The sequence below is a fragment of the Malania oleifera genome, chromosome 12 (assembly GCF_029873635.1).
Source record: "Malania oleifera isolate guangnan ecotype guangnan chromosome 12, ASM2987363v1, whole genome shotgun sequence".
Taxonomy (NCBI): domain Eukaryota; kingdom Viridiplantae; phylum Streptophyta; class Magnoliopsida; order Santalales; family Ximeniaceae; genus Malania; species Malania oleifera.
Genome location: NC_080428.1, coordinates 36,644,307 through 36,671,868, shown reverse-complemented (window position 1 = coordinate 36,671,868; position 27,562 = coordinate 36,644,307). Strand labels below are relative to the sequence as shown.

Sequence of the window (27,562 nt, the reverse complement as noted above, 5' to 3'; positions counted from 1 at the left end):
GGTCATCTTCATAAAAAAAATAATAGTATCATCTACGAAAAGAAGATGAGGTACTTCTGTAAAACTTCCATTTCCTCTCTTCTTTTTCTTTCAATATCCTCAAACAACTATAAGGATATGTCCTCAAACTCTTCAAAGGACATGCCTATGGTTTTTCTTACCAATTTAAACTTCCAAAGAACCCAAATAGATACCTAATTCTTGAAGTAAGCATTGTCTGAGTCCAAGTCATTCATGTTTTCAAAATTGTGCCTATCAATCAAATCCTCAAAGTTAGGATTGGTATACAAAGGGTCAAAGCTAGTGCTAGGGGTTAAGATAAGGGCTAGTCAGCCAGCAGGGGGTTCCTACTCCAAAAGTGTCTCCTCTTGAGTTGTAGTTGCTTATGAGGCGAGGTCCTGTAGGGGGATAATCTTCCCAAAGTGGATTCAATTTTATTTCATTCATTAAAAAAAAATGTAAACAATTATTTAATCTACAAAAAAAGTGCATCTTTTTAATGATAAAATTGAATCAATCTTTTGCCACAACTAAAAGCTTAAAAAATTAAATCATTTTTAGTTGTTGTCACAACATTTGATGACCATCAACAACAAAAAAAACTAGAGATGCAAACAAGCATGTTGTTCATTACCTACTTTTTTCATTGTACTGAAATAAAAACAAAAAAAACAAAAATTATACCAAATAACCTATTTTTAATCTTTGACTCATTTCTAGCTTACTAGTTCTCGGCTTCATTCCCATCTTGTGCCATTCTATCTTTCTCCTTTAGCTTCAATAGCAAAGACAGTAATTCACACATATGGGGCCGATCCTCAGGATTAGGATAGGTGCATGACAATGCTAACTGAAAGAGCTCTTTGATTATTTCCACATGCTTCTCACAAGAAATGTTTGAAACTAGATTCATATCCACAACTTGAAGAAGTTGGTTCCTTCCACATGCGAGGGTTTTCTCCACGAGTTGACGCAAAGTGATTGGAAAACCATCCTCTTGTGTGAGTCCTATTGGCCTTCGTTTAGTCAAGAACTCCATCATTATTGTACCGAAGCTGAATACATCCACTTTTGTCGTAACTTTTCTCATGTACGCAAACTCTATGAAAAGCACAGTCAAGTTTATCAGATAACAATTAATAATAGGTCATTTAGAAATTAATTATGAGTTAGTTATTAACTATTTATTCATCAATTATAAGCAACTACGAATTAGATAGGAGATACGTAATATTTTCCTATGTCGTCATTAACATATTCAACCAATACTTTTACAAAGATATTCTAGAAAAATAAAAAGTAAACATTAGCGCAAAAGAATTCCTTTTTGAATGTACTAGTCATCAAGTGCTCACAGTACATGTGCAATTTGCCTTTATTTATGTTTTACAAATTAATCAATTAATTATATTTATATATTTTTTTGTTATAACTTAATTAAATTGTTTTTTGTCCATGGGACCTTACATAAATAAATAAATAAAAAGAGAAATAAGTATAAAACAAGAAATGACTTCGATGGAGGAAGGGTAAAAATCTGTGTCACAGCATTTCCTACAAACAGGAATAAAAAAAGTGCTGGAATTAGAACTGGATGGGGTCAGTGAAACATTACCTGGTGGAAGGTAGCCTATGGTGCCTTCGAAAGCAGACGCTGAGGAAAGGGTGCCTCCATTTTCAAGGTGAACGCCTAGCACTCGCGCTGTTCCAAAATCGCTCACATGGACCCCCCAATCTCCATCAAGAAGAATGTTAGAAGGCTTTAGGTCACAGTGAACTATTGGGAAATCATACCCTGAATGCAAGTAATCCAAAGCACTTGCAATAGACACAAAAACATTGATTCTCTCTGACAATGTCCACCTTGAATGATCCGCGCAAGGTTCATGGATAACGCTCTCCAAGCTTCCATTCTCCATGTATTCCAGAATTAGAGCCTTTAGCCTTCCACTCTCCCAAGCATAACCAAGTATCTTGACCAGATTCCTGTGCTTCAACTGGCTCAGGGTATTGATCTCTCTTTTGAAGTAAGTTGAAGAGAACTGATGCAAATTCAATTTTTTCACGGCTATAATCTGCCCATTTTCTAGCTTGCCCTTGTACACTGTGCTCAAATTGCTAGATCCAATAATGTTCTCTTCCCTGAATAAATCAGTAGCCATTTCTAATTCCTTTTGGTCAAGTCTCTTGAGGTCTAATGCTGAAATATATACTGGCTCTGGATTCTCAACCCCTTCCTTCTTATTTTTATGCATCCTAATGTACTGAATGAAGAAGGAAACAGCAAATGCAAAAGTCAATCCAAATGCAATGAGAATTATTACAGCTCTCTTGGAGAAATTATGTGGAGCAGTTTGATTGCTGCAGTAATTAAGAAACTTAGCTCCACAAAGAGCTAAATTGCCAGTTAAAGATGATTTAGTAATGTTTCTAAATATGCCAGTTTTTGGGATAGGTCCTTCAAGTTGATTGAAAGAAAGGTTCAAAAATTTCAAGGAGGGAAGACTGCCAAAGCTTTCGGGAATTACCCCACTGAACCTGTTCTGAGAGAGGTCAAGGGAAACAAGCTTCATTAGATTTCCCAAACTTTCAGGAATCCCATAATCGAACTGATTCCTTGAAAGGTTCAAGCTGGTAAGCGATACCATTTGCATAAAAGCTCCATTTTGGATTTCACCAGAAAGTTTGTTGGCAGACAAATCGAGTGAGAACAAATTTTTACAGCCTCCAACTGTTTCAGGAATGCTTCCTGAAAGCTTATTGTTTGAGACATCGATGGCCTGTACCATTTCCAACAAACCAAGCTCATCTGGAATGGCTCCAGTCAAAAGGTTGTACGAGAAGTTCAGAAGTATCTGCATCCTCGTTATACCCGCAATCACAGACCCAGGAATGGATCCTGTCAGATAGTTATGAGAGAGATCCAATGCCATCAATCCACTGAGACAAGCCAAACTTTTTGGGATGGACCCATTAAGCATGTTTCCATTGAGGTTAAAGTTTGAAAGAACCCTAAGATTAGAGAGTGCATCTGGAATGGCACCTGTGAACATGTTATGCTGCAGCTGTAGATCAGTCAGTCGTGCTAAGTCAAAAATTTTCTCAGGAATTGCACCTTCTAGCATGTTATCATGCAAAAGAAGACCTTGGAGGAGAGAGAGTTTTGATAGCTCAGAGGGAACTATGCCTGAAAAGTTGTTCATACCAAGGTCTAAGGAGATCAATTGACTTAGATTGCCAATCTCTGGTGGAATTGGCCCCGACAATGAATTTCTATGGACTTTTAAAATCTGCAGACTAAAGAGTCTGCCAATGCCTGGCCTCAGCATTCCCTGCAAATTGTTTTCAGATAAATCAAGTTTATTAAGGTTTGAACAGTTAAATAGCAAGTCTGGAATCTCCCCTGATATCATGTTGGGCCCAAGAGTAAGGGATGCTAGGCTCTGCAGCTTCCATAAATCCCAAGGAATTTTCCCAACTAATCTGTTAGCACCTGCAGCTATCTGGATAAGATTGGTACAATTGGAAATGCTAGAGGGAATGGATCCCTCGAGAAAGTTGTAACCCATAGATAGGTTCTTCAAATTTTGAAGTGAACTGATGTTTGATGGAATACTCCCGGTGACGAAATTGCAGAATATGTTCAGAGCAATGAGCTTCTTACAATGAACTAGTTCAGATGGAAATTTTCCAACAAGCATATTTTCAGACAAGTAAATAAACAGCAAGTTTGACAAATTCCCAATTTCCCGAGGTATGGCCCCCGATAATTTGTTTTGACTCAAGTCTAAAGATTGCAGATTGGCTAAATTTCCAATGCCTATTGGGATAGTGCCCGTGAGATTATTGGAGCTGGTGTCAAGCTCTCTCAAGGATGTGCAGTTGCAAATGCTTTCAGGAATGCTTCCATTTAAGAGATTACTACCTAGATTCATGGATTGCAGGTAGCCAAGCTTTCCTAATTCTAGTGGGACGGAACCCAAAAGAGAATTGCCATAAAGAGTTAGCTCTAAAAGCTGAGAGCAATGTCCCAACTGAGTTGGGATGTGCCCCATGAAAGAGTTTGAAGTTAGATCAAGAACCTGGAGGCTGGTAATGTTTCCAAGGAATGGGGAGATTTTACCTCGAAGGTTTTTTCTAACCAGGGATATGGAAATGACATGATTTGAGGAAGGATCACAGGCAATGCCAGACCAGTTGCAGTGATGGTTTGTGTCATTCCAATCTGCAAGTGCACCAAATGGGTCACTACAAATTGAATTCTTGAAGGCCTTCAAAGCTTTAATTTCTATCTCCAAGCTGGGCTCTGCAGGAAGCCCCATACATAGAGCAGAAACAGAACAAACCAAGATTACAAACAAACGCACACATTGAGAGGGCATTGCTGCGGCAGCAATTAATTAAGACCATTTGACACGAATCTGAAAGTCGAGCAAAGGGAGCATTTAAGTACGAAATCCAATCAGCGAATCCCCAAACCTTAATCAATTGAATGTAACCATGTTCACCAGTACGAAGGCACGTACAATATATTATGCCATTTGGAACCTAATCATGCATTAATTAGAAAAGATGAGGAGAATAATTGGCCTTATAAATATCATATCTTTAAAGAAAAGCTAAAGAAATTCCTCCCGTGGTGGGTCTCATCCGATTTTGCCTGCTGGTTTTCCGGCTCCCAGTCTGTTGTCAACTGGGCCTTCTTCTGACCTTATTAAAAAACCATAAAAAATTCATCCAATTCCTTAATCTCTGTCATCGTTTCTGGTCCATCCACATAGAAAAGAAAATCACAACCATGGCTACGGGTTGGCTGCGATGGCGACTTGGGGTCTAGGGTTTCAATCTTTTAGTTTATTCCTCTTTGTTATCCTCTCACCAACTTCCCTCTCCCTCTCTCTCTCTCCTCGGCATGACCCTCATGCCTCTCGTTTCTCTCCTTTCGAAGTGAGAAACATCATCGTACACTTCTCTTGCATGCATTTTCAACATTCCTACTTGAACTTTGTTGCTGCCCATGCGACTTTTTGAATCAAACCAAAGGAATAAAATTATTGATAAGTTTCACAACTGCAAGTGGCTAAAAGATTCACGGAATTACTTTTTCCAGGCTTTAATTATAAAATTTAATTTTTTTTAAAAAAAATAAGAATTATAAAAATACTTGATGACTGTGTTAATAAAAAATAAAAAATAAAAAATATTTTGCATACCATCCTTCGTCAACGTAAAATAATTTTAATTGGACTGTAAGAATGCCGATGAGATGCTATAGCAATTATGTCCTTTATACCCACAATACATAAAAGAATTAAACTTGTAAAATATAATTTTATAAATTATAAATGGGTAAAAAGTTTAGAGGGTTAAAATGAGTACAACTTATTACTTATCAAATCCATTTAACTTTTTAGTATAATCAATTTATAATATGAATCAATGGATGCATCTCATTTGAAATTATACTACAAATCCATAATTACAGACCCTTTAAATTTGTACTTATGCACTACTTTATATGTATGACAAATAACAATATGTACAAAGTAGCAGGTAAAGGGGGTGAGTCTAATAATTCCGTGACTAAATAATTCATTTGTTTTCTAATTATGCATATAAATTATTATGGTACTTGTTGCGCCTTCTATTAAAAAATAAACTACTAGTTTCTTAATTAATTGCCTAGTTTACACAATATTTTGAATATCTATGGACATAATTATGGATATATAATTTTGTAATTGGTTACCTAAATTTTGTAATTATTATGTACATAATTGATTTAAATTGGTTACCCAAATAAACTAATATGCATTCACGAAATTATGTAATTGGTTCAATTTAGATATGTACAGAATTATGATATTGAATGTAACTCTTATTTGAAATTAAACTATATTACATAATTACAAATTAACCTATAATTTGGATATCCACACAAATCCAAATCCAAACCTAGATTTCATGCTCGCAAACATAGAAGAATGCAATTCTCACCATTAACTAAGTTTCACTTTTTTTTATAAAAAAAAAAAAATTCTAGATCATTTTATTTATTTATTCATTTGAGATTTTAGCCACCGTATTTTTTAAAAAATAAAAACCTAAATTTAAGTTCTCTTTTAAAAATAATATCTTAACCATACTTTAGCTAAAAATTAAGAATTTCTAAAAGAGAAATATCATGTTTTATTCAAACACGCTCAAAGAATAAAAATTGATATACTCTGTGAGTCAGCGGAAACCGTGAATAGTGAGAGTTCGATCTGTGAGTCAGCGGGGACCGTGGATGATAAGAGTTCTCTGTGAACCAGCGGAGACCATGAATGATAATGGAGATGTGTCTTAGGAGTCGGGTTGGCCGAACATCCAACTGATGCACAGAAGTCGTGTCCGCATCCAGACTTTACCTTAATCAGTAAGATCTAGGTACAAAGGACGCTGATCCGTAAGTTTGGTGCCGCACCAGGGGGTCCAAAGGACTTGTTGGTGGTTGGAGTTCCTATATAATAATAAAAAAAATTGATTTCCTCTACAAAATGGTCTTAAACTTCCAAAATGTCTTAGGTTTTTTCATGTTTCCCTTAAATTATCAAAAAGAAATACTCAAAACAAGTTTCTTTTACAAATATTTTTATTTTCATAGAAAAATTATTAATTGTTTTTAAAAATAAAAATAATTTTATCTGACCCCTTCTAATATTGCAAATAATTTTAGATTTCAAATAAAGGCAACACACATTGCAAGCCTAGTGTGTCTATGCATTGGTGCATTTCTCAAACCAACTTCGGTCGTTGGTTGCAGGAGTTCTTCTAAAAGATGCAATTCACATGGGGGCCTACATCATTCCTATAACTCCAAACTTTTCCTAGTATATGTCTTATATAAGATCGTCCATTCGTTCATAGGTAAAATCCATAAACATCTTCGAGCTTTTTGAATATAAAATTGCATATCCTAGGCTTCTAATAACTATGGAGATATCCCTTAAAATAATTTGTGGGGTAAAAATATTATGGGAGAAATGATTTTTTGTTGGTAAAATTATTATTTGAAGGGTTTTTTTTTTAGGATAGGTTGTAGCTAATCGAGCAGATCTTTTTAGTAGTTGTTGGATACTTAGAGAGTGGTATCATACTCAAACACTCGCGAGGTCTCTAAAATACATTAGACTGGGTACATAGTAGAACAAAAAAAATTTTATTTGTTAACATATTACTTACATATAAAGCATCGACTTTGAATATTAAAATATATGACTAATGATGCTAGATAATATGATCACTATTCTCACCTGAATCTACATGGCTTCATATCTTAATTAGTCTTAGTCTACTAATTTGATCAATTCTCGAGGTCATTGGAAGAGAAAATGGAGAATACCAACCAATACCATGTCATTCACATATCTAACAAATAGTAATAATATACTCACACGTATTTCTCAATTAAAAAGTGTAGTTATAGAAAATAATAATAGTTACTAGATTAACAATATCACATGATCTAGGAATTTCGGGTTAATTCCCTACAATTGGTATCAGACCCCAGGGTTAGGTTCGAGTGGGAGCAACGACAAAGGAAGCAGGAAAGACGTCTAGAATAGAAAAGTTCGATGGCACAGAGTTTGGGTTCTGGAGGATGCAAATCGAGGATTATCTCTATGGGAAGAAGTTGCATTTGCCATTTCTAGGAGAAAAGCTTGTGATTATGAAGGATGCGGAATAGATTCTCCTTGATGGACAGGTACTGGGAGTTATCAAATTAACTCTGTCTAGGTCTTTTGCACACAACATTTTAAAGGAGAAGACCACAGGAAATCTAATGAAGGCTTTGTCTGGTATATATGAAAAGCCGTTAGCAAATAACAACTTACATTTGATGAAGAAACTGTTTAATTTGAAGATGGCAGAGAATGCATCAGTAATACAACATCTAAACGAGTTTAACACTATCAAAAATCAATTGTCGTGTGTAGAAATTGATTTTGATGATGAAATTCATGCTCTGATCATTTTGGCTTCGTTGCCAAATAGTTGGGAGGCAATGAGGATGATAGTAAGAAAGAAAAGAAATACTGAAGTACAATGACATACGAGATTTAATTCTGGCCGAGGAGATTTGTAGAAGAGATGCAGGTGAAACCTCAGGATTTGGTTCAGCCCTAAACCCTGAGACAATAGGCAGAGGTAATGAATGAAATTCAGATCAAGGCAGATCAAAATCCAGAAATTATAATTGGAATAGAAGTAAATATAGATCTAGCCAAAAAGGACAATGTTGGAACTGAGGGAAAATGGGTCGCTTTAGGAGGCAATGCAAAAGTCTTAAGAAAAAGAATGAGGATGATTCTGCTAATGCTATAACAGAAGAGGTATAAGATGCATTACTTCTTGCAGTAGATAGTCCACTTGAAGATTGAATTTTAGACTCAGGAGCTTCATTTCATACCACTTCACATCATGAAATCATACAATACTATGTAGCAAGTGATTTTGGTAAGGTGTATTTGAATGATGCTACAACCTTGAATGTTGTGGGCATGGGAAACGTTTGGATGTCATTGCCCAATGGGTTTGTTTGGTTACTGGAGAAGGTACTACATATTCCTGACTTGAGAAGGAATATGATTTTTGTCGGACAACTTGATGATGAAAGGCATGCAATGTTGTTTGTTTGTGGCACTTGAAAGGTTACAAAGGCAGCCAGAGTATTGGCTCGTGAAAAAAAGTCTATTGTTGGCCTTACAAGGCTTAAAATCTTGTTTTGATGATAACAAACAAAAGGAATTTAGCATATTTGGTGAATTGATGACATTTTAGGACTCAACTATGAAAATGTGAGGTCAAGTATTCACAAGGATCCATTGAAAGCTTATACTTCAAAGAAGGATGATCATATGAAGCTTAAGGCATGAATTCAAAGATGATTTAATAAAACTTGAAGATTATGAGAGCATGCATATTAAATTGAACTTGATAAAAGCCTAAAGTACATTGAAAGCTTGAAGAAAAGATGGACTCAAAGTAAGGACATACATGAAGACTTCAAAGATTTGAAGGAATCTTAAGGAAGTTTTATGAAAGTACTTCAAATAATTTCAATATGGTTGCATAAAACTCTTAGGTTAATTACTTGGACCTAGATACCTTTTAAAATACTTGGAAAATATTTTTATAAGGTCAAAAATTATTTCAAAAAGGTTAAAATTATTTTTGGAATGAAAAACCCCAAAAAGAGGATTTCCCAAGTACTGCCATTTTTTCTACATTCATATTGATGTACGTTTTTCTCTATCAAACACTTCTTATTTTAAACAGTGTTCAACATGAAAGTTGTGAGATTTTATCTTAACTTTCTTTTAATACTAGGAACATCAAATTTGGAGTTATGTAGAAAAAGTTATGATAAAAAGACTGAAGATGACATCAAGACAATAGCCTGACCATGTTCTCTCAGATGCCTGATTGTGTAATCTGAGAAACCTGTCCATGTTGTAATAGGCGCTTGACACCCTACGGCCTCTTTAAAAAAGATGGGCAGTAGCCTGATCATTTTTAACAGACGATTGACCTTCAAAAAATTTGAAATTTTAACAGTCGGAAAAAGTTTTTAAATTGGTTTTTTGGGCTCCAAATTTTTTGAAAACTTGGGGGATACTCCAAGCAACTTGGGCAACACGAAAATATGATTTTTAATTCTATAAATACATGATTAAACCTAAGGATAAAAAACACCAAGAAATTATTTAGCAATTTAATACTCTTAAGTGCTCTCAATTCTAAAAGGCAATCTTACTCACATCTTGCTATTCTCTCAACTAAGTTTTTGCTGATCTTCTCACACCAAAATTGAGCTTTAAAGTTTGAATCTTTCAATCATTCAGAGATTATACCGGTGATAGATTTATATTGAGCTTCAATTTCAATCCATATTGTTATTTACTTTGAAGTATATTATAGTACTAAATTGTTGTACTAATCAGCTCTATCTGAGAGAACTCTTTGTACACATCTATTTGTTGTATCTCTTGTAGATTGTGATATTTCTAGGATTGTTGGATCGTTGGCTAAGCATGGGGGATCACTTAGAGAGGTGCTACTATAGCCTAATTAAAGGAATGACCGAGTGAAGGAATATCACTTGGAGAGGCGCGAGGAATTGATTTAGTGGAATCCTTTGGTGGTTTACCAAAGGCAAGGACGTAGACTGGGGATAATCCGAACCTCATGAAAACTGTGGTCTTAGTCTCTATTTCTCTTGCTCTTTATTTTCAGCACATATATTAATTGCGTGGATGTTTTAAATTCCTAAATCATATATACTACGTAAATTTGGAAATTAAGTAAACTTAAAGTTTAATTTTGATTGGGGATTGCAGAAACTAAAAGGGAGTACGTTAGTTGATTAATACTTTGCGGAAACCTCAAAGGGAGTACGTTGATTGGTTAACACCCAAAGATAAATTAACTAAGAGTTTGTTTGAACTCTGAATTTTGGGAAGAGTGTGGATGTTTTGTTGAATATCAAATTGAGAAACAAATTACATTCTCTACAGGGCTTACAAATTCATATATGCAAGGCTGCAAACAAACTAACCATCTTGAGTTCTTGGGAAAGAAAAAAGAATTGCATAGTATATCTTGATTAAATATTTTGTGGGTTTGATTGATTGAGTTTTTATTTTGTGTGGTTGTGGATTGTATAAAAAGAATTAAACTTTTATTATGTGATTACTAAATCAACAAGAAATCAATAATTCATTGAAAGAATTAAATTAAGTTAAAGAATTCATAAAAAGTTTTAAAAGGAATTTTAATAACCCAATTCAACCCCCCTCTTGGGACTACACCTTTGTTTTCAATTGGTATCAGAGCGGGGTTATTACAAATCTTTATTAGTATCTGTATAAAGATCTTAATAGCACACTTAGGCGTAGCTCCCTTTGGAGAAAGACAATCCTTAACTAGGCCTCCCATCTTTTGTGGTTTAAATTATACATTTTGGAAACAAAGGATGAGAATATATCTTCAAATTATGAATTGGAAAGCTTGGGAGTTTGTCATGGATGGTGACCTAATTCCCCTCAAACTAGTAGATGGAAAACAAGTTCCTAAGGAGAAAAAGGATATGACTGACTTAGATCACAAAATGTTGCAAGTTAATTCAAGTGCTATCAATGCTTTGTATTGCGCTCTAGATATTAACGAATTCAATAAAGTCATGGCTTACAAAATAACCAAAGAAATTTGGGATAAGTTAGAGGTAACCTATGAAGGAATGGTAGATGTTAGAGATAATAAAATTGACATGCTAACTAGTGAATATGAAGCTTTCAAAATGAATTCGGATGAATCAATCTCTAGTATGTACACTAGGTTCACCCATGTTATAAACTCCCTCAATGCCTTAGGAAAAACATATTCAACGTATGAAATGATTCAAAAAATTCTTAGAGGGATGTGTTAATTTTGGTGTAATCCCAAGAGGGGGGGTGAATTGGGTATTTTTTTTTAAAAAAAAAACCTTTAATTTTATATATCACTTAATTCCTATTTCTATATTTAACAAATTAATTGTAGGGGTTTGAAACTGATTCAAATTATTATCTCAATGAATTCTTTTTTTCCTAATTAATTATCAAATCCATGTGGGATTATTCAATGTACACACATGTAATATAAGTAATGAAATGCGTTGCGGAAATTAAAAGGAGTAAAGGAAGAGAGAAGGCAAGCACAGTTTTTACAAGGTTCAGCCAACCTGCCTTACGTCCTCGCCTTGAGCAACTCACTCAAGGATTCCACTAAATCACTGCTCCTTTAACCAGGACGGAGCTTCCATTACATCCGCTGCTCACAATAGGCACAACTTCCTCCTCATTCGGTTCACAAACCGAACCGTGATTACAATGTAGAATTTTAAATATGCAAAACAACTCAATATTGCTTCTAACAAAGCTAGTGAGTACAATTGAAATCCTAACACATATCCATATGATGAAACTTAAAGTTCACTATGTATGTAATGATGTAATCATTATATGAATGATATGCTTCACACGATTTCCCTTTTATCAAATCTCCCAAAATAATGATATAAGTAAATGCTTTGGAGAAATTAGGGTTCTAGTTCAACTTACTAGATGCACAAATACCAAATGTGATCTTATTAAAAGATTTTTCTTGAATATTATAAAGCTCTAAATCAATAAGTTTTCTTCCCAATATCCAAACACAATATGATCTTTGTAATATGTAAATATATATATATATATATATATATATATATATAGATATATATAATATGATTTCCAAGGATCAAAAATCTAATATAATATTTTTTAGAAAATATCCCTCAATAATATATATATATATATATATATATATATATATATATATATATATAGTTATGAACTCTAAGGATATTTAATCAAGTGGTTTTGTAATATCGAAAATATCGAGTCTTTAAATGAGTACACACTTGAATAAAAAATATTTAACCAATGACAAAACTTTTCTCAAGTAGTGATCTTGTCAAAACAATCTAATATAAGCACACTCAAGGTCAATCTCTCAAATAATATTCAATAATAGATTTTAAGATGAAAAGCTCTTTGAGAATAAATATTGACAAGCAAATCGATTTAGATGAAAAGCTCTTTGAGAATAAATATTAACAAGCAAATCGATTTACCAAACCTCAATACCAAGTTGAATGCACACCGATTGCTAGAATGCCTTTTGAAGATCAATATAGCCTTAGCTCATATTTGAAGTATAAACTTTGAAATCCCAAGCAAAAACTTTAGCAATGTGTTCAATGTTCTCCCAAGTTGTGCTAAATGTTCAATACACTTAATAGTATGCCAAAGGTTGTTTCTCTTAGGGGCACCAGGGTTTAGATGTTGATTATATAGGTAACCTTGACCTTAGGAAGATTTCTAACCGCTGGATCAACTTGATGTAAATATAACTCGCGTGTTCTCTCATTAAAGATTAAATTTTTAATCTTCTCGCAGGTTTAGATGATTGAGGATTAGGGTTCAGACGACTGAAGTTCCTTAAAGTTTTGAGAATTTGAACCTGGACATAGGGTCAGACGACTGAAGTTGGGGTTTAGACTTTTGAAGGTCGGGTTCAGACGACTGAAGTCAAGGTTTAGTCTTCTGGTGTGCTTCTGCCTGTTTCTGTGTTTCCCCAATAATTCTTCAAACGACGGAACTTAATCTTCGATCTTCTGAAGAAATTCTTCAGACGACTGAGCTTAAACTTCAGTCTTCTAAAGTTGAATCTTCAGACGACTGAACATACACTTCAGTCTTCTGGTCAGGGAGTTCTGTCTTCTGAACAGAACATTTTCTGGATTTTTCTTTTTAGTTTCAAAAATCTGTTTTTGCTTCCTTTCTTTGCTCTTCTATAAAATATTTTTTCAGGGTTTTAAAAAATCTTTTAAGTCCATAAATATCCCCTAAAAATGTTCATGAGATGCATGAGTCCAAAGGTCAGTCTAGGGTATATTTTGAGCTTCGAATTAAATCACATGAAATATGTAAATACATTCAGTTCTAAATACCCATTCCCATGACAATCTTGAACTTGTCGCTTGCATCTTCATTCTTCAACTCTTTTAGTTCCATGGATTGTGCCAAGATGTACATACTTTAATCTTCATGGCTTCCATGAATTTCTAGCCTTCCGTGCATGCTAAATATTGTTCCTGTTCACAATCTCAATGCACAGATCAAATACCAAGTTATTTGTCATTATCAAAACAGGATTGGACTCATAGAGTCAAAAGGCTACCACTTATATGGGAACCAAAAGCCACTGTAATAACCGAGGGAAGAAATTTAAAAAACACCTCTTTAGATTAACTTATAGGTTCTATCCTCACATATGCAATGCCAATGAATGAAAGAAATTGTAAAACCAAAGCCCAAGAATCTATAGCCTTCAAAGCTACAAAAGAAAACTCTAGTAGTGAAGAAGAGATGGATGAAGATGAACTAGCCTTCATATCTAAGAAACTTAGAAGAATACTAAGAAAGGAATAATAAATTCAAAAGAAGAAATACATGAAAATCAAAATCTGAATCAGATGAAGAAGAAGAAGAAGAAATTAGCAATAAGAAATCAAGAAATAAAATTCCTACATGTTATAATTGCAACAAAGCTGGACACATAAAACCGGAATGTCCACTATTTAAGAAGGATTCCAAAAAGAAAAAGGCAATGAAAGCCAGTACTTGGGATAGTTTGAGTACAAGTAGTTCGGAATGTGAATCAAGTGACCAAGAGGGTGCTTATACTTGCTTTATGGCTTGGGACAAAGCTCCTCATCCAAATCGGTTAGTGGTTATAGTAGTGATTCATCTAATGAATTCAATGAAGAAAGCATGCCATCTTATGAAGAGCTTCAAAATGATTTATTCAAAGTACATAAGATGTTAGTCAAAGTAACTAAACAATACACATCATTGAAAAACAAGAATGATGGAGTGATGAAAGAGTTAGAATCAATTAAGATTGTGCAAGTGAAAAAGATTCAAAAATCAAGAAAATAGAAAATAAGAATGAAGCTGTGATAAAAGAGTTAGAAGCTAAAAATCTTGCTGAAAAGGAAAAAGATTTGAAAATCAAGAAATTAGAATGCAAGAATGAAAAATGATGAAAGAAATAGAAGATCTAAAATTCCAAACTTCTATGGAAAATGAGAAAGACAAATATATTTCTGAATTAGAGGACAAAATAAGAAAAATGTCTGAAGAATTAGAGAAATCATAAGAGAATATTGATGGCAAGAAAGATATTGAGATAAATGATTTCAAAAATCAAATCAATGATAAAGAAAAGATCATTTATAATTTCACAAAAAGGAAAGGAAAACTTTGACAAAACGATAGGATCACAAAGAATGTCCTTAAACAAAGAAGGCATAGGATTTAATGGAGTTGAAGATACAAGGAAGAAGAACCTCTATATGGGGTACTTTACAAAAGCCTCTAAGGACTATGCAAGTACTTCAAATGCTTACACTCACACCATATGCTACCTATGTAAGAAGAAGAGACATATAAAGTTTGAATGTCCACTAAAAAAAAAGGGTGTGAAAAAAAAACAAGTTTGAAAAATTAAAGAAACATCACTTTCTAAACAAACCGGACCCAAGAAAGTATGGGTACCTAGGTAAATGGCCTTGTTCAAATTATGAAAAAAATCTCAAAGAAGAGTTTAAGAGCTTATTGAAATAAATAAAAACAAAAATGAAAATTGTTGGCCTTAATTAATGAATGATTCATACAAGTCTTAAATTAGAAAGTATTAAGATATATGAAACTTGGGAACTTATATGAAGTCAAAATTAAGAAAATATGAGCTTATTGCATAAGTTTTTTAAAAAGATATTTGAGAATAAGAAACAACTTGAGCAAAATTATAGTACAATGCAAATGATAATGATATGCTCCCTGCTTATGTGATGTACTGATATGTTATATGCTACATGTGTATGACTTGACTTGACTTGACATATATTGATAATTTATGGCTCATTATATATTGAAAACTTGAGCATGAAATTATTGAGCTTGATTTTGAAGCATGAAATTTTGATATGATATCCATGAGCTATACATAATATAATATTGGTATCCATGAATACTTTAGTTGGTATCACAATTTAAAAGCTAAATTGATTTCACAATTTAAAAAGTAAAATTGCTATTTGAGAATGAAAAACATAATTGTATTCATGAGCATGAAGATATTGATTATATTGGCATGGTAATTGATATTAGTATCCATGAGCACATACGTGATATAAATCAATATTTGAAGCATAAGATGATAAACTTAAAAGCATAATTAATATCAAATCTGAATGTTAAATTCAGGGGGAGTATTATGACTTATATTATGATTGAATCCCTTTTTTCAAATAGATATCATGAATTAATGAAATTTTCAATTGGTATCATGACTATTTGACTATTAAAGCACATTACACATGCCATACTAAAAAATAATGAATTAAGTATTTACATATGCTTGATATGCATGTTTGATATTTATATGCTCAAAATATGATTTATTTTTGATATCCTATTCTTTTTGATTGATGTCAAAAGGGGGAGAAATTTTGAGCAAAAATTGAGCATGGTATTCAAAAGGGGGAGAAGTATTTGATATTGAATGATCTTGAACTTGAATGAGCATGATAGTAAAAGAGTTTTTAAAGTTTGATCTTGATATTGTTAAATATGTTAAGATGATGCTTATTGTGATATTGTTAAATATGTTGAGATAATGCTTATAGTAAGGGGGAGTTTTTTTAAGGCTCACTCAAATTTTTGCTCCTTGTTTGTTATCATAAAAAATGGGGAGATTATTGGTCTTACAAGACTTAAAATCTTGTTTTGATGATAACAAATAAGAGGAACTTAACATATTTGGTTAAATGATGACATTTTAGGACTCAACTATGAAAATGCAAGGTCAAGTATTCACAAGGATCCTTTGAAAGCTTATACTTCAAAGAAGGATGATCATATGAAGTTTAAGGCATGGATTCAAAGATGATTTAATAAAACTTGAAGATTATGAGAGCATGCATAATAAAGTGAACTTGCTAAAAGCCTAAAGTACATTGAAAGCTTCAAGAAAAGATGGACTCAAAGTAAGGATATACATGAAGACTTTAAGAGTTGAAGGAATCTTAAGGAAGTTTTTTTTTAAGTACTTCAAATAATTTCAATATAGATGCATGAAACTCTTAGGTTAATTACTTGGACCTAGATACCTTTTAAAATACTTGGAAAATATTTTTATAAGGTCAAAAATTATTTCAAAAAGGTTAAAATTATTTTTGGAATGAAAAACACCAAAAAGAGGATTTCCCAATTGCTGTCATTTTTTCTACATCCTCATTGATGTACATTTTTCTCTATCAAGAACTCATTATTTTAAAAAGTATTCAACATGAAAGTTGTGTGCTTTTCTCGTAGTTCTCTTTTAATACCAAGAACGTCAAATTTGGAGTTATGTAAAAAAATATATGACAAAAAAACGGAAGGGTGCTCGAAGCTAACAGCGAGACAGTAGCCTGACCATGTTCTCTCAGAAGCCTGATTGTGCAATCTAAGAAGCTTGTCCATGTTCTAAAAGGAGCCTCACCCTACAGCCTCTTTAAAAAAACCTGGGTAGTAGTCTGACCATTTTTGATAGGCGGCGGACCTTTGAAAAATTTGAAATTTTAACAGTTGGAAAAAATTTCTAAAATTGGTTTCTTGGGCTCCGAATTTTGTGAAAAGTTGGGGGATACTCCAAGCAACTTGGGCAACATGAAAATATGCTTTTTAATTTTATAAATACATGATTAAACCCAAGGATCAAATACACCAATAAATTATTCAACAATTAAGTACTCTCAAGTGCTCTCAATTCTAAAAGGTGATCTTGCTCACATCTTGCTATTCTCTCAACTGAGTTTTGCTGATTTTCTCACACCGAATTTGAGCTTTAAAGTCTAAATCTTTCAATCATTCAAAGATTATACCGGTGATAGAGTTATATTGAGCTTCAATTTCATTCCATGTTGTTATTTATTTTGAAGTATATTATAGTACTGAATTGTTGTACTAATAAGCTCTATCTGAGAGCACTCTTTGTACAAATTTATTTGTTGTATCTCTTGTAGATTGTGACGATTCCAAGATTGTTGGATCATTGGCTAAGTGTGGCGGATCGCTTAGAGAGGTGTTACTCTAGCCTAATTAAAGGAGTGACCGAGTAAGGGAATATCACTTGGAGAGGTGGGCTCTAGCCTACTAAAGGAGTGTGTAACGGTGTTGTTCCGCCAGACAAAGGAACTGATTTAGTGGAATTCTTTGATGGTTTGCCCAATGTGAGAACGTAGGTTAGGGATAAGACGAACCTCGTAAAAACTGTGGTCTTACTCTCTCTTTCTCTTGCTCTTTATTTTCAGCACATATATTAACTGCGTGGATGTTTTAAATTCCTAAATCATATATACTATGTAAATTTGGAAAATAAGTAAGTTTAGAGTTTAATTTTGATTTGGGATTGCAGAAATCGAAAGGGAGTACGTTAGTTGATTAATACTTTGCGGAAACCTCAAAGGGAGTACGTTGATTGGTTAACACCCAAAGATAAATTAACTAAGAGTTTATTTGATTCTTAATTTTGGGAAGAGTGTGGATGTTTTGTTGAATATCAAATTGAGAAACAAATTACATTCTCTACAGGGCTTACAAATTCATATATGTAGGGTTGCAAACAAACTAACCATCTTGAGTTGTTGGAAAAGATAAAAGAATTGCATAGTATATCTTGATTAAATATTTTGTGGATTTGATTGATTGAGTTTTTATTTTGTGTGGTTGTGGATTGTATAAAAAGAATTAAACTTTTATTGTCTGATTGCTAAATTGACAAGAAATCAAGAATTCATTGAAAGAATTAAATTAAGTTAAATAACTCATAAAAATTCTTAAAAGGAATTTTAATAACCCAATTCACCCCCTATTGGGACTACACCTTTGTTTTCATCTAGTACTCTATACATGACCTCAAGTACAAGAGACACAATTGCAGTTGCTGAAATAAGTACTGATACGAGCTTATGGCGTCGCATACTTGGTTACATGAGTGAGAAAGGGATGAAGATATTGTTGTCAAAAGGGAAACTACCAGAATTGAAGTCTGTTGATTTTGACTTGTGTGAAAGCTGCATCTTAGGAAAGAAAAAAAAGGTGAGTTTCTTGAAAACTGGCAGAACACCAAAGGTTAGAAAATTGGAGTTAGTGCACATTGATTTATAGGGGCCTTCTCTAGTTGCATCCCCTAAAGGTTCAAGGTATTACATTACTTTTATTGATGACTCAACCAGAAAGGTATGGGTTAGGTGAATAATGTGTTGTACATGGAATCGGGACGGAGAAGACGATTCCTGGGACACCACAGCAAAATGGTGTGGCTGAGCGCATGAACAGAACTCTTAATGAACGTGTTAGAAGTATAAGGTTGCATGCTTTTCGGCTGATTCTGTTAGTATTGCAACTTACTTGATAAACCAAAGACCTTCAGTTCCCATAAATTTCAGACTTCCTGAAGAGGTTTGGAGCGATAAAGAGGTAAACTTTTCTCATTTAAAAGTTTTTGGTTGTGTTTCTTATGTTCATATTGATTCTGATGCTCGTAGTAAACTTGATGCAAAAGTCTAAAATATGTTTTTTCATTGGCTATGGTGATGAGAAATTTTTCTCTCAATTTTGGGATGAAAAAAAATAGGAAAATCATTAGAAATAGAAATGTAATATTTAATGAATAGGTTATGTATAAGGACAGGTCAATTGTAGTGCCAGATGTCACAAAGATAGATCAGAAGAAATATGAGTTTGTTAACTTAGATGAGTTGACTAAAAGTACTGTCCAGGAAAGGGGTGAAGAGAATAAGGAGAATGTAAAATCACAGGTAGATCAGAATACACCTGTAATTGTGGTCTGTAGATCTTCTAAGTCCATTAGACCTCCACGGCTTTTTTCCCCCGCTCTAAATTATCTCCTGTTGACTGATGGTGGTGAGCCAAAGTGTTATGATGAAGCCTTGTGGGATGATAATTCAAGCAAGTCGGAGTTAGCCATGAAGGATGAAATGGATTCCTTGTTGGGGAATCAGACATGATAACTAACTGAATTGCCAATAGGGAAGAAGGCTTTGCACAACAAGTGGGTATACAAAATAAAAATAAGCATGATAGTAGCAAGCGTTACAAAGCTAGACTAGTTGTCAAAGGATTCCAGTAGAAGGAGGGCATTGACTTCACAAAAATATTTTCTCTAGTTGTGAAGATGTCAATGATTAGATTGATACTGGGAATGGTGGTTGCAGAAAACCTACATTTTGAGCAGTTAGATGTGAAGACGAAATTTCTTCATGATGACTTGGAGGAAGACATTTACATGATTCAACCAGAAGGGTTCATTGTCTAGGGACAAAAGAATCTAGTCTAAAAAATGAGAAAGAGCTTGTATGGCCTAAAACAAGCTCCAAGACAATGGTACAAGAAATTTGACAATTTTATGCATAGAATTGGGTTCAAGAGATGTGAAGCTGATCACTGTTGCTATGTTAAGTTCTTTGGAAATTCTTACATCATTTTACTGCTGTATGTAGATGATATGCTCATTCCAGGCTCTAGCATTGAAGAGATTAACAATATGAAGAAGCAATTGTCAAAACAGTTTGCAATAAAGGATTTGGGAGTTGCAAAGCAAATCCTTGGTATTAGAACGTTAGAGACAAGGCTAATGGTATATTGAAGCTTTCACAGTCAGAGTATGTGAAGAAAATTCTCAGCGGGTTCAACATAAATGAAGCCGAACCAGTGAGCACACCCTTGGGTAGTCATTTCAAACTGAGCAAGGAACAGTCACTGAAGACAGAAGAAGAAAGAGACCATATGAGCAAGGTGCCCTATGCCTTAACTATTGGCAGCTTGATGTATGCTATGGTGTGTACAAGGGAAGACATTGCACATGCAGTGGGAGATGTGAGCAGATTCATGAGTAGTCTAGGAAAGCGGCATTGGTAAGCAGTCAAGTGGATTCTGAGATATGTAAGGGGTTCATCAAATACATGTCATTATTTCACAGGTGCAAGTTTGAAACTGTAGGGTTATATAGATAATGATTTTTCTGGTGATAATGATAGTAGAAAGAGTACTACAAGGTTGTATTTACTCTAGGTGGTACATCGATATCTTGGGCTTTAAATCTACAAAAGATTGCTACTTTGTCTACTACAGAAGCTGAGTATGTTGCAGCAACTAAAGCTGGAAAGGAGATAATTTGGCTACATGGTTTCTTAGACAAATTGGGTAAGAAGCAGAAGATGGACATTCTACACAGTGACAGTCAGAGAGTAATTTTTCTTACTAAAAATTTCGCTTTTCATTCAAAGTCGAAGCATATACAGACAAAATGCCACTTTATCCATTACCTTGTTGAAGATAATCTTGTAATACTTGAGAAGATCTGTGGATCTAAGAATCTAGCAGACATGTTGACTAAGGGTGTGACTATTGAGGAGTTGAACCTGTGCCCAGCTTCAGTTGGTCTTTGTTAGGATTTGTGGAGCCTAGTTGCATTTGATCTGGATGATGACCTGACTCAAATTAATGCTATATAGTTTCCTAATAAGAGTTTTCTATCATAAGGCTTAGTCCATGTGCGTTGCGGCTTGGGCCGATGCCCTTGGGAAAAATTTTTGGGCCCATTTTATAGACCATTGGGAACCCTATGCATCTAGAGGGAGGGTTGAATAGACGTTCTTCATGGATAATTAATTTTGTTTTTCTACAAGCACAAAATTATCTTTGGCAAGAAGCAAGAGTGATATACCTTAATATTTGAAAGAAAATAAACTAAAGCAAGTAAAGTAAGAAAGACAAGGGAAAGAGAAGCTTAACACGATGATGTTAACATAGTTCGGCACTAAGCCTACATCTGCTCCTTGAGTCCAACTCAAGGATTCCCAAGTACACTAAGCAATCCCCTTCAAGGCAGAGTAGCTTTTACAACACGGGTACAAAACCCATCTGCTCACCAAGAGCTTACAGCCACGGTGTTCACCAAGAATCACCTTTATGAAATCTCACCAAGAACCTTCAAGAATCACACTCAACAAAAAATGTAGAAGTTACAAGATGGTGCTCCTTCTTGAGTTGATAACACAAATGAAACCTCACACTACTCTCTTTCTGCAACTGATATAAAGTAAGAATAAACAGCAAAAGAGCTTGAGCAAGTAAGGGCTATGAATGCTTTACTAATTATCTTAAAAACTAAATGTTTCAATCAATATATGTGAAATGAATGCTAAAGGGTTGTATTTATAGCCAAATGGGATGTACTAGACGTTGGGTAGCCATTGGGCATTTATTGAGGCAAAACGAAACAAGAACTACATTTATTGAGGCAAGACAAAACAAGAACTATCCTTTTCAAACTCATTTAATGCAGTATGCCTCCGCCAGAAATCGTTGACTGTTTTCTTTACCTTTTCCAAATCGTCGACGGTTTTTTATAGAATGGCCAAGTAATGAACCAAACTGTCGACAGATTTCTGGGCCCTTCCCAAGCCGTCGACAGTTTTCTATAGGTCAGACTTTGTTCCAGAAAACCATCTAAGCACTTGATTTGTTCCATATTTGTTTGGGTGCTTAACAATTATTTAAAGAAAATAGGGACCAAGTTTATGAGATATTAAAACCCTGAATTTGTTAAAAACTAGACCTTATAAAAGTTAGTTTAAGTATGAGATATCTTGTAAAAATATGATTAAAGGCTTATTATGTTTGTTAAAGATGTCCTATGAACTAACATGCAGATGCACTTGCTCAACTCTTGCTAAGTATTCTTACCAATATCATGCCACAAGAGTTACAGGAATGTCCTACCTCACACACAACCCATTATACATATATAACATCATAAGTTCTTCGGTTGGTTGTGCCTTGAGTATTCCTTGTGTATGCTTTTACATATTGCTTCATCAAGGTTTGTTTAGTCCTTATGCTTGCTTTAGTATCCACCTGTTTATCTGAACTGAACTGGAGGAAAAATATTAGCTAACTCAAGAATCACTAATGGGTTGTTATCATCAAAACAAGTTTGAATGAAGAACCTTAGCCACTAGGGTTAACATTCTCCCTCTTTTTTATCATGGGAAACCATTGGTGTTATTTTGATAAGGAAAAAATTGCTCCCCATCAAAATATGCATACATTTTTGAAGAATTAATGTAACAATTCCTCCCCCTTAATGTGTGCACTATATGATCATCATATCATAGTCTATTTTGAATGAATCAAACAAAATTTCGGCAACATGCCGTCTGTAATTAGAGCATTTCCCATAAAAACGTGATTGATTTAAGTAGTTCAGTATGCTCAACATATTAGTAAGTCCAATGCAAACATTTTAGTATTCCAAGCAAATCGATATAGTGCAGGTAAGATTAATATTTCTAACAACAGCTAGTATTTTCAATACTCAAGCAAGATGAATATGATCATCAGAAAAAATCTTTATGTAATGATTACCATAACTATACATTTACATTTTAGTGCAAAAAGAAGCATATAAATGTATATCGTTTAGCACAACATATATCATCCTATCTTACAAAAAAAAAGTGCATGCCACCATTTACCACCTTCTCCCCCTTTGCCATTATTAAAAAGACGTGAGACATGCTTAGGGGTTGTGGTTAAGTTAGTCGAGGATGGATGCGAGAGTGGAGTCTATGGACTCAAACCTAGCACAAGTATCCAACTCCATCCTGTCAAATCGCTGCATAATGGCTGCATTCGTCGGCTCAGGATCCACAGGTATGTCCATGAAGGCGTTAGGATCCTCTACGGCTGCAACTTCTTTTTCCATTGCTGCCTGTTACTCATCAATGGTCGCCTGTGGCATATGGCGTTTGACCTATGCCGAAGTATGTTCATCCTGGACAAGTTGCATTCAGCGCAAGGTGGATTCTGAATATATATCTTCTTATTTGGGATGGCTGTGTTTAGTACTGGCGATGTGTACATCAAAATGGTTAAAGATAGCTATAAGGAAGCGGTAGATAGGCTGCTTTTTTATGAAGATTATCTTCTATAATATGCATGAGGAGAGATGGAAAATCGATCCCACAACCAATTCACACATAGTACATGATGAAAATATCATCTAGTGTCACTGTATGGCGTCTGCCACTCCTAGGGAGGACGTTATAAGTGATCATGTGGTGCAAAACCCTAAATTCTACCATCAAATCCTTAGCCTTTTGTTTTGCTACGGCCTATATCTGGGGATTTCTAGTTACTAATTTTAAGGTCGTATGATGGTCATACCATTCACTATACATTTGCTAGCCTTTGTTAGGGAGACTGGTAATGTCATAGCTATCACACCCACGAATTTCATGAAGTGTATCTGCATTAAAAGAGATATCCTCACCCCTAACTATATAGAGTGGGTAGGTTCCTCCAGAGTGCCAGGGACAAAGTTTGCATAGAACTCTTTTACTAGTTCGGGGTATAGGTTCATTAAGTGTCATCAAAAGCTTCCAACCAATTCTTCTAAATTTATCAAGGAATGGTGGAAATTTTTTTTGGAGAAAAACAGTTGGAACAACTTTACTACTCACAATGTTTCATTGGGAGAGGTCAGAGCAGTATCGATGGTTGGCTTCCTGGGATATAAATCGTTGTTGCCACTCCTTACTACACTTTCTCCATTGTTCTAAAGCTTGAGGTTAGGAATCAGAGTCCTCGGATTTGGAGAAGATGAGCTACTGGGAGGTGGAGAGGGTGAGGGTTCACGCGCAGCTATATTGGACTTCTTCCTTAATGAGCTTGCCTTGCCATGAGCAGCTTTGGGAGCCATGGGGAATGGTGATCAACCATGGGTGGAGGAGAGGGTTTGGAGAGATTTTTCGGGAGGATAGAGCAGAACACAAAAGGGCGAGGGTTAAAAATTTAAGATTTTAATGACTTAAAGAAGCCTTGAATCATCAAAAATTGTCAATGGTTTTTCTGGGTTTTAGGAAACCGTCGACGGTTTGGTACTAAAGCCATCTACCCGTTCAAAACCATCGACGATTTTTCAGGGTGCCATGAAACCATCGATGGTTTGGATCTTCCCTTCTTGCTAAATGCTCAAACATCTTCACTATTTTAATAGCTATCTTGAGGAGTACACATTCCTAGTTCATGCATAATTTTGCAAAAACTTTCCTCATTAGGGGGGTTCGTTAAGATATCAGCTAATTGGTTTTCGGTATTCACATAAACTAATTCAACATCGCCCTTTTGTACGTGGTCTCGAATGAAATGGTGCTGGATTTCAATATTCTTAGTCCTCAAGTGCAAGCACAGGTTTTTAGATATGTTGATGGTACAGGTATTGTCACAATGGATAGGTGTACACTTTATCAAAATTTTAAAGTCCTCGAGTTGTTGCTTAATATATAATGCTTGGGCGCAACAACTACCAGCTGCAATGTATTCATCCTCATGTTGAGAGTGCAACGGAGGTTTGTTTCTTGCAAAACCATGATACAAGAGAGTGTCCAAGGAAGTGATACGTTCCACTAGTAATCTTCCTATTGATTTTGCACCCCCTATAGTAAGTATCTAAATAGCAGGTGAGATAAAATAGAGCACGTTCTTAGGGTAAAAAAGCCCTAAGTCATGTGTTCCTGCTAGGTATCTAAATATTCTCTTAACGGCATTGAGATGTGACTCTTTGGGACATGATTGGAATCTAGCACACAAGGAAACACTGAACATAATGTCTAGCATGCTAGAAGTGAGATATAGTAAACTACAAATCATCCCTCTATACAATTTGTTGGCCCGGGTGTGCATCTAGAGGGGGTGAATAGATGTCTTTTGTAGATATATAACTTTTTCTACAATCAAAAAAATATCTTGGCAAGATACAAGTGTATTATAGAACAATTTATATTCAAAGCAAATAATAACAAGCAAGCAATATAAATGAGGTAGGGTGAGAAGAGCTTAATATGAAGATATTAACGTGGTTCGGCACTAAGCTCACGTCCACGCCTTGAGACCAACTCAAGGATTCCCCAAATCCACTAATCAATCCTTTTTCTGTCTCCCCCAAAAATTGTTGACTGTTTTCTGAGCATTTCAGAAATTGTTGACGGTTTTCTGTAAGGACAGCAGTCTCGATCCAAACCGTCGACGATTTTCTATGCACCCTCCAAACTGTCGACAATTTTCTATAGGCTAGGTCCTTTTCTAGAAAACCATCTAAGAACTTGTTTTAAATCATTTATTTGAGTGCTTGACCAATGTTTAGCTAAAGTGAGGACCAGTTTTGTAAAATATTGAAATACTAACTTGTTAAAAACTTGTCCTTATAAAAGTTTGCTTAGCTGTAGGATATCTTGCAAAAATATGTTTGAATACCAATTAAGTTCATTAATCCTATGAACTAGCATGCAAATGCAATTGCTCAATATTTTGCTGAGTGTTCTTACCAACATCATGCCACAAGAGTTACAGGGGTATCCTACCTCACACACAACCCAATACATATAATCCTAAAATGTAGACTTCAATTTGTTGTGCCTTAAGTACTCCTTGTGTATGCCATTGCTTATTACTTCATCAAGGTTCATTTGATTCTTATGCTTGCTTTAGAGTCCACCTGGTTATCTGCACTGAACTTGAGGAAAAATATTGGCATACTAAAGGACGACTAATGGGTTGTTATCATCAACACAAATTGGAGTGAGGAACCTTAGCCACTAGGGCTAACATTCTCCTCCTTTTTTATGATGGCAAACCACTGGTGTTCTTTTAATAAGATTTTCTAAAAAAATGCTCCCCCTTAAAATATGCCTATATGTTTGAAGAATAATGTAATAGTTCCTCCCCCTTAATATATGCACCGAGTGACCATCATATCATGTTTTATTTTGGGAAAGATCAAACGAAATTTCAACAATATATCGTCTATAAATAGAGCATTTTCCAAAAAAAAAACTGATAGATTTAAGAAGTTCAGTATGTCCACAAATAGTCTAGTATGTCCACAAATAGTTCAGTATGTACAACCACAATTAAATCAATACAGTACAAGTGTATTTAATAGTTCAGCAGTATTTCCAACACCCAACCAGTATTTTCAACAGTTATGCAAGATGAGAATAACTAATAGCAAAAGAGCATGTCATCTAATGAACATTTCATTTTAGTACAAAAACATACACGTGTTAACGAGTGTTAAATTTCAGTTAGTTCAGCAAAGATACAACATACCAAATATATACATACCACCATTCTTTCAAAAAAATTACGACCATCCTTACCACCAAAATATTACCACCACCATTATTTTCTCCCCCTTTTGCCATCATTAAAATTTGGTGAGAGGAGCCTAGGGGTTGCAGCGAAGACACTCCAGGATTTCAGCTAAGTTGGAGTCGATGTGAGCCCTATGAGCCTCCTGAGCCTACTGTAGGGAGTCAAAGCAAGCACATTGTTCCGGCTGCATGGCCGCGAGAGTGGAGTTAAGGGAGTCAAATTGAGTGTGGTGTTCTAGGTCCATTCTTTCTAGGCACAACATAACGGACTCATGGGGTAGCTCAGGATCCTTAGGTATGTCCATAAAGGCATTAGGATCCTTGGCGGCTATAGCTTCTACTACCATTGTTGCCTGTTCTTCATCAATGGGCATTTGCAGCTGATGGCATTTGACCCATACTCTAGTATTTTCGGCCTACACAAGTTGCATTTGGCGCAAGGTGGATTCTAAATATATATCTCCTGATTTGGGATGATTGTGTTTAGTACCGGCGGTGTGTACATCAAAATGGTTAAATATAGCTAAAAGGAGGCATCCATAGGGTAGACAGGCAATCCTTTTGCACAGATTATCTTCCATGATATGCATAAGAAGAGATGGCATACCGATCCCACGACCATTCCGCACATAGTACATGATGAAAATA

General features: G+C 34.8%; 1 protein-coding gene across 1 annotated transcript; it reads right to left on the bottom strand.

Moving 5' to 3' along the window:
* Positions 1–609: 609 nt before the first annotated feature.
* Positions 610–5,087, bottom strand: LOC131144548 (LRR receptor-like serine/threonine-protein kinase FLS2). The gene is made up of 2 exons (XM_058093250.1): positions 1,616–5,087; positions 610–1,101 (listed from the first exon to the last, which is right to left on the bottom strand). The coding sequence occupies exons 1-2, from the start codon at positions 4,380–4,382 to the stop codon at positions 725–727; spliced, it is 3,144 nt and encodes a 1,047-aa protein (XP_057949233.1). The 5' UTR covers positions 4,383–5,087; the 3' UTR covers positions 610–724.
* Positions 5,088–27,562: the final 22,475 nt, after the last annotated feature.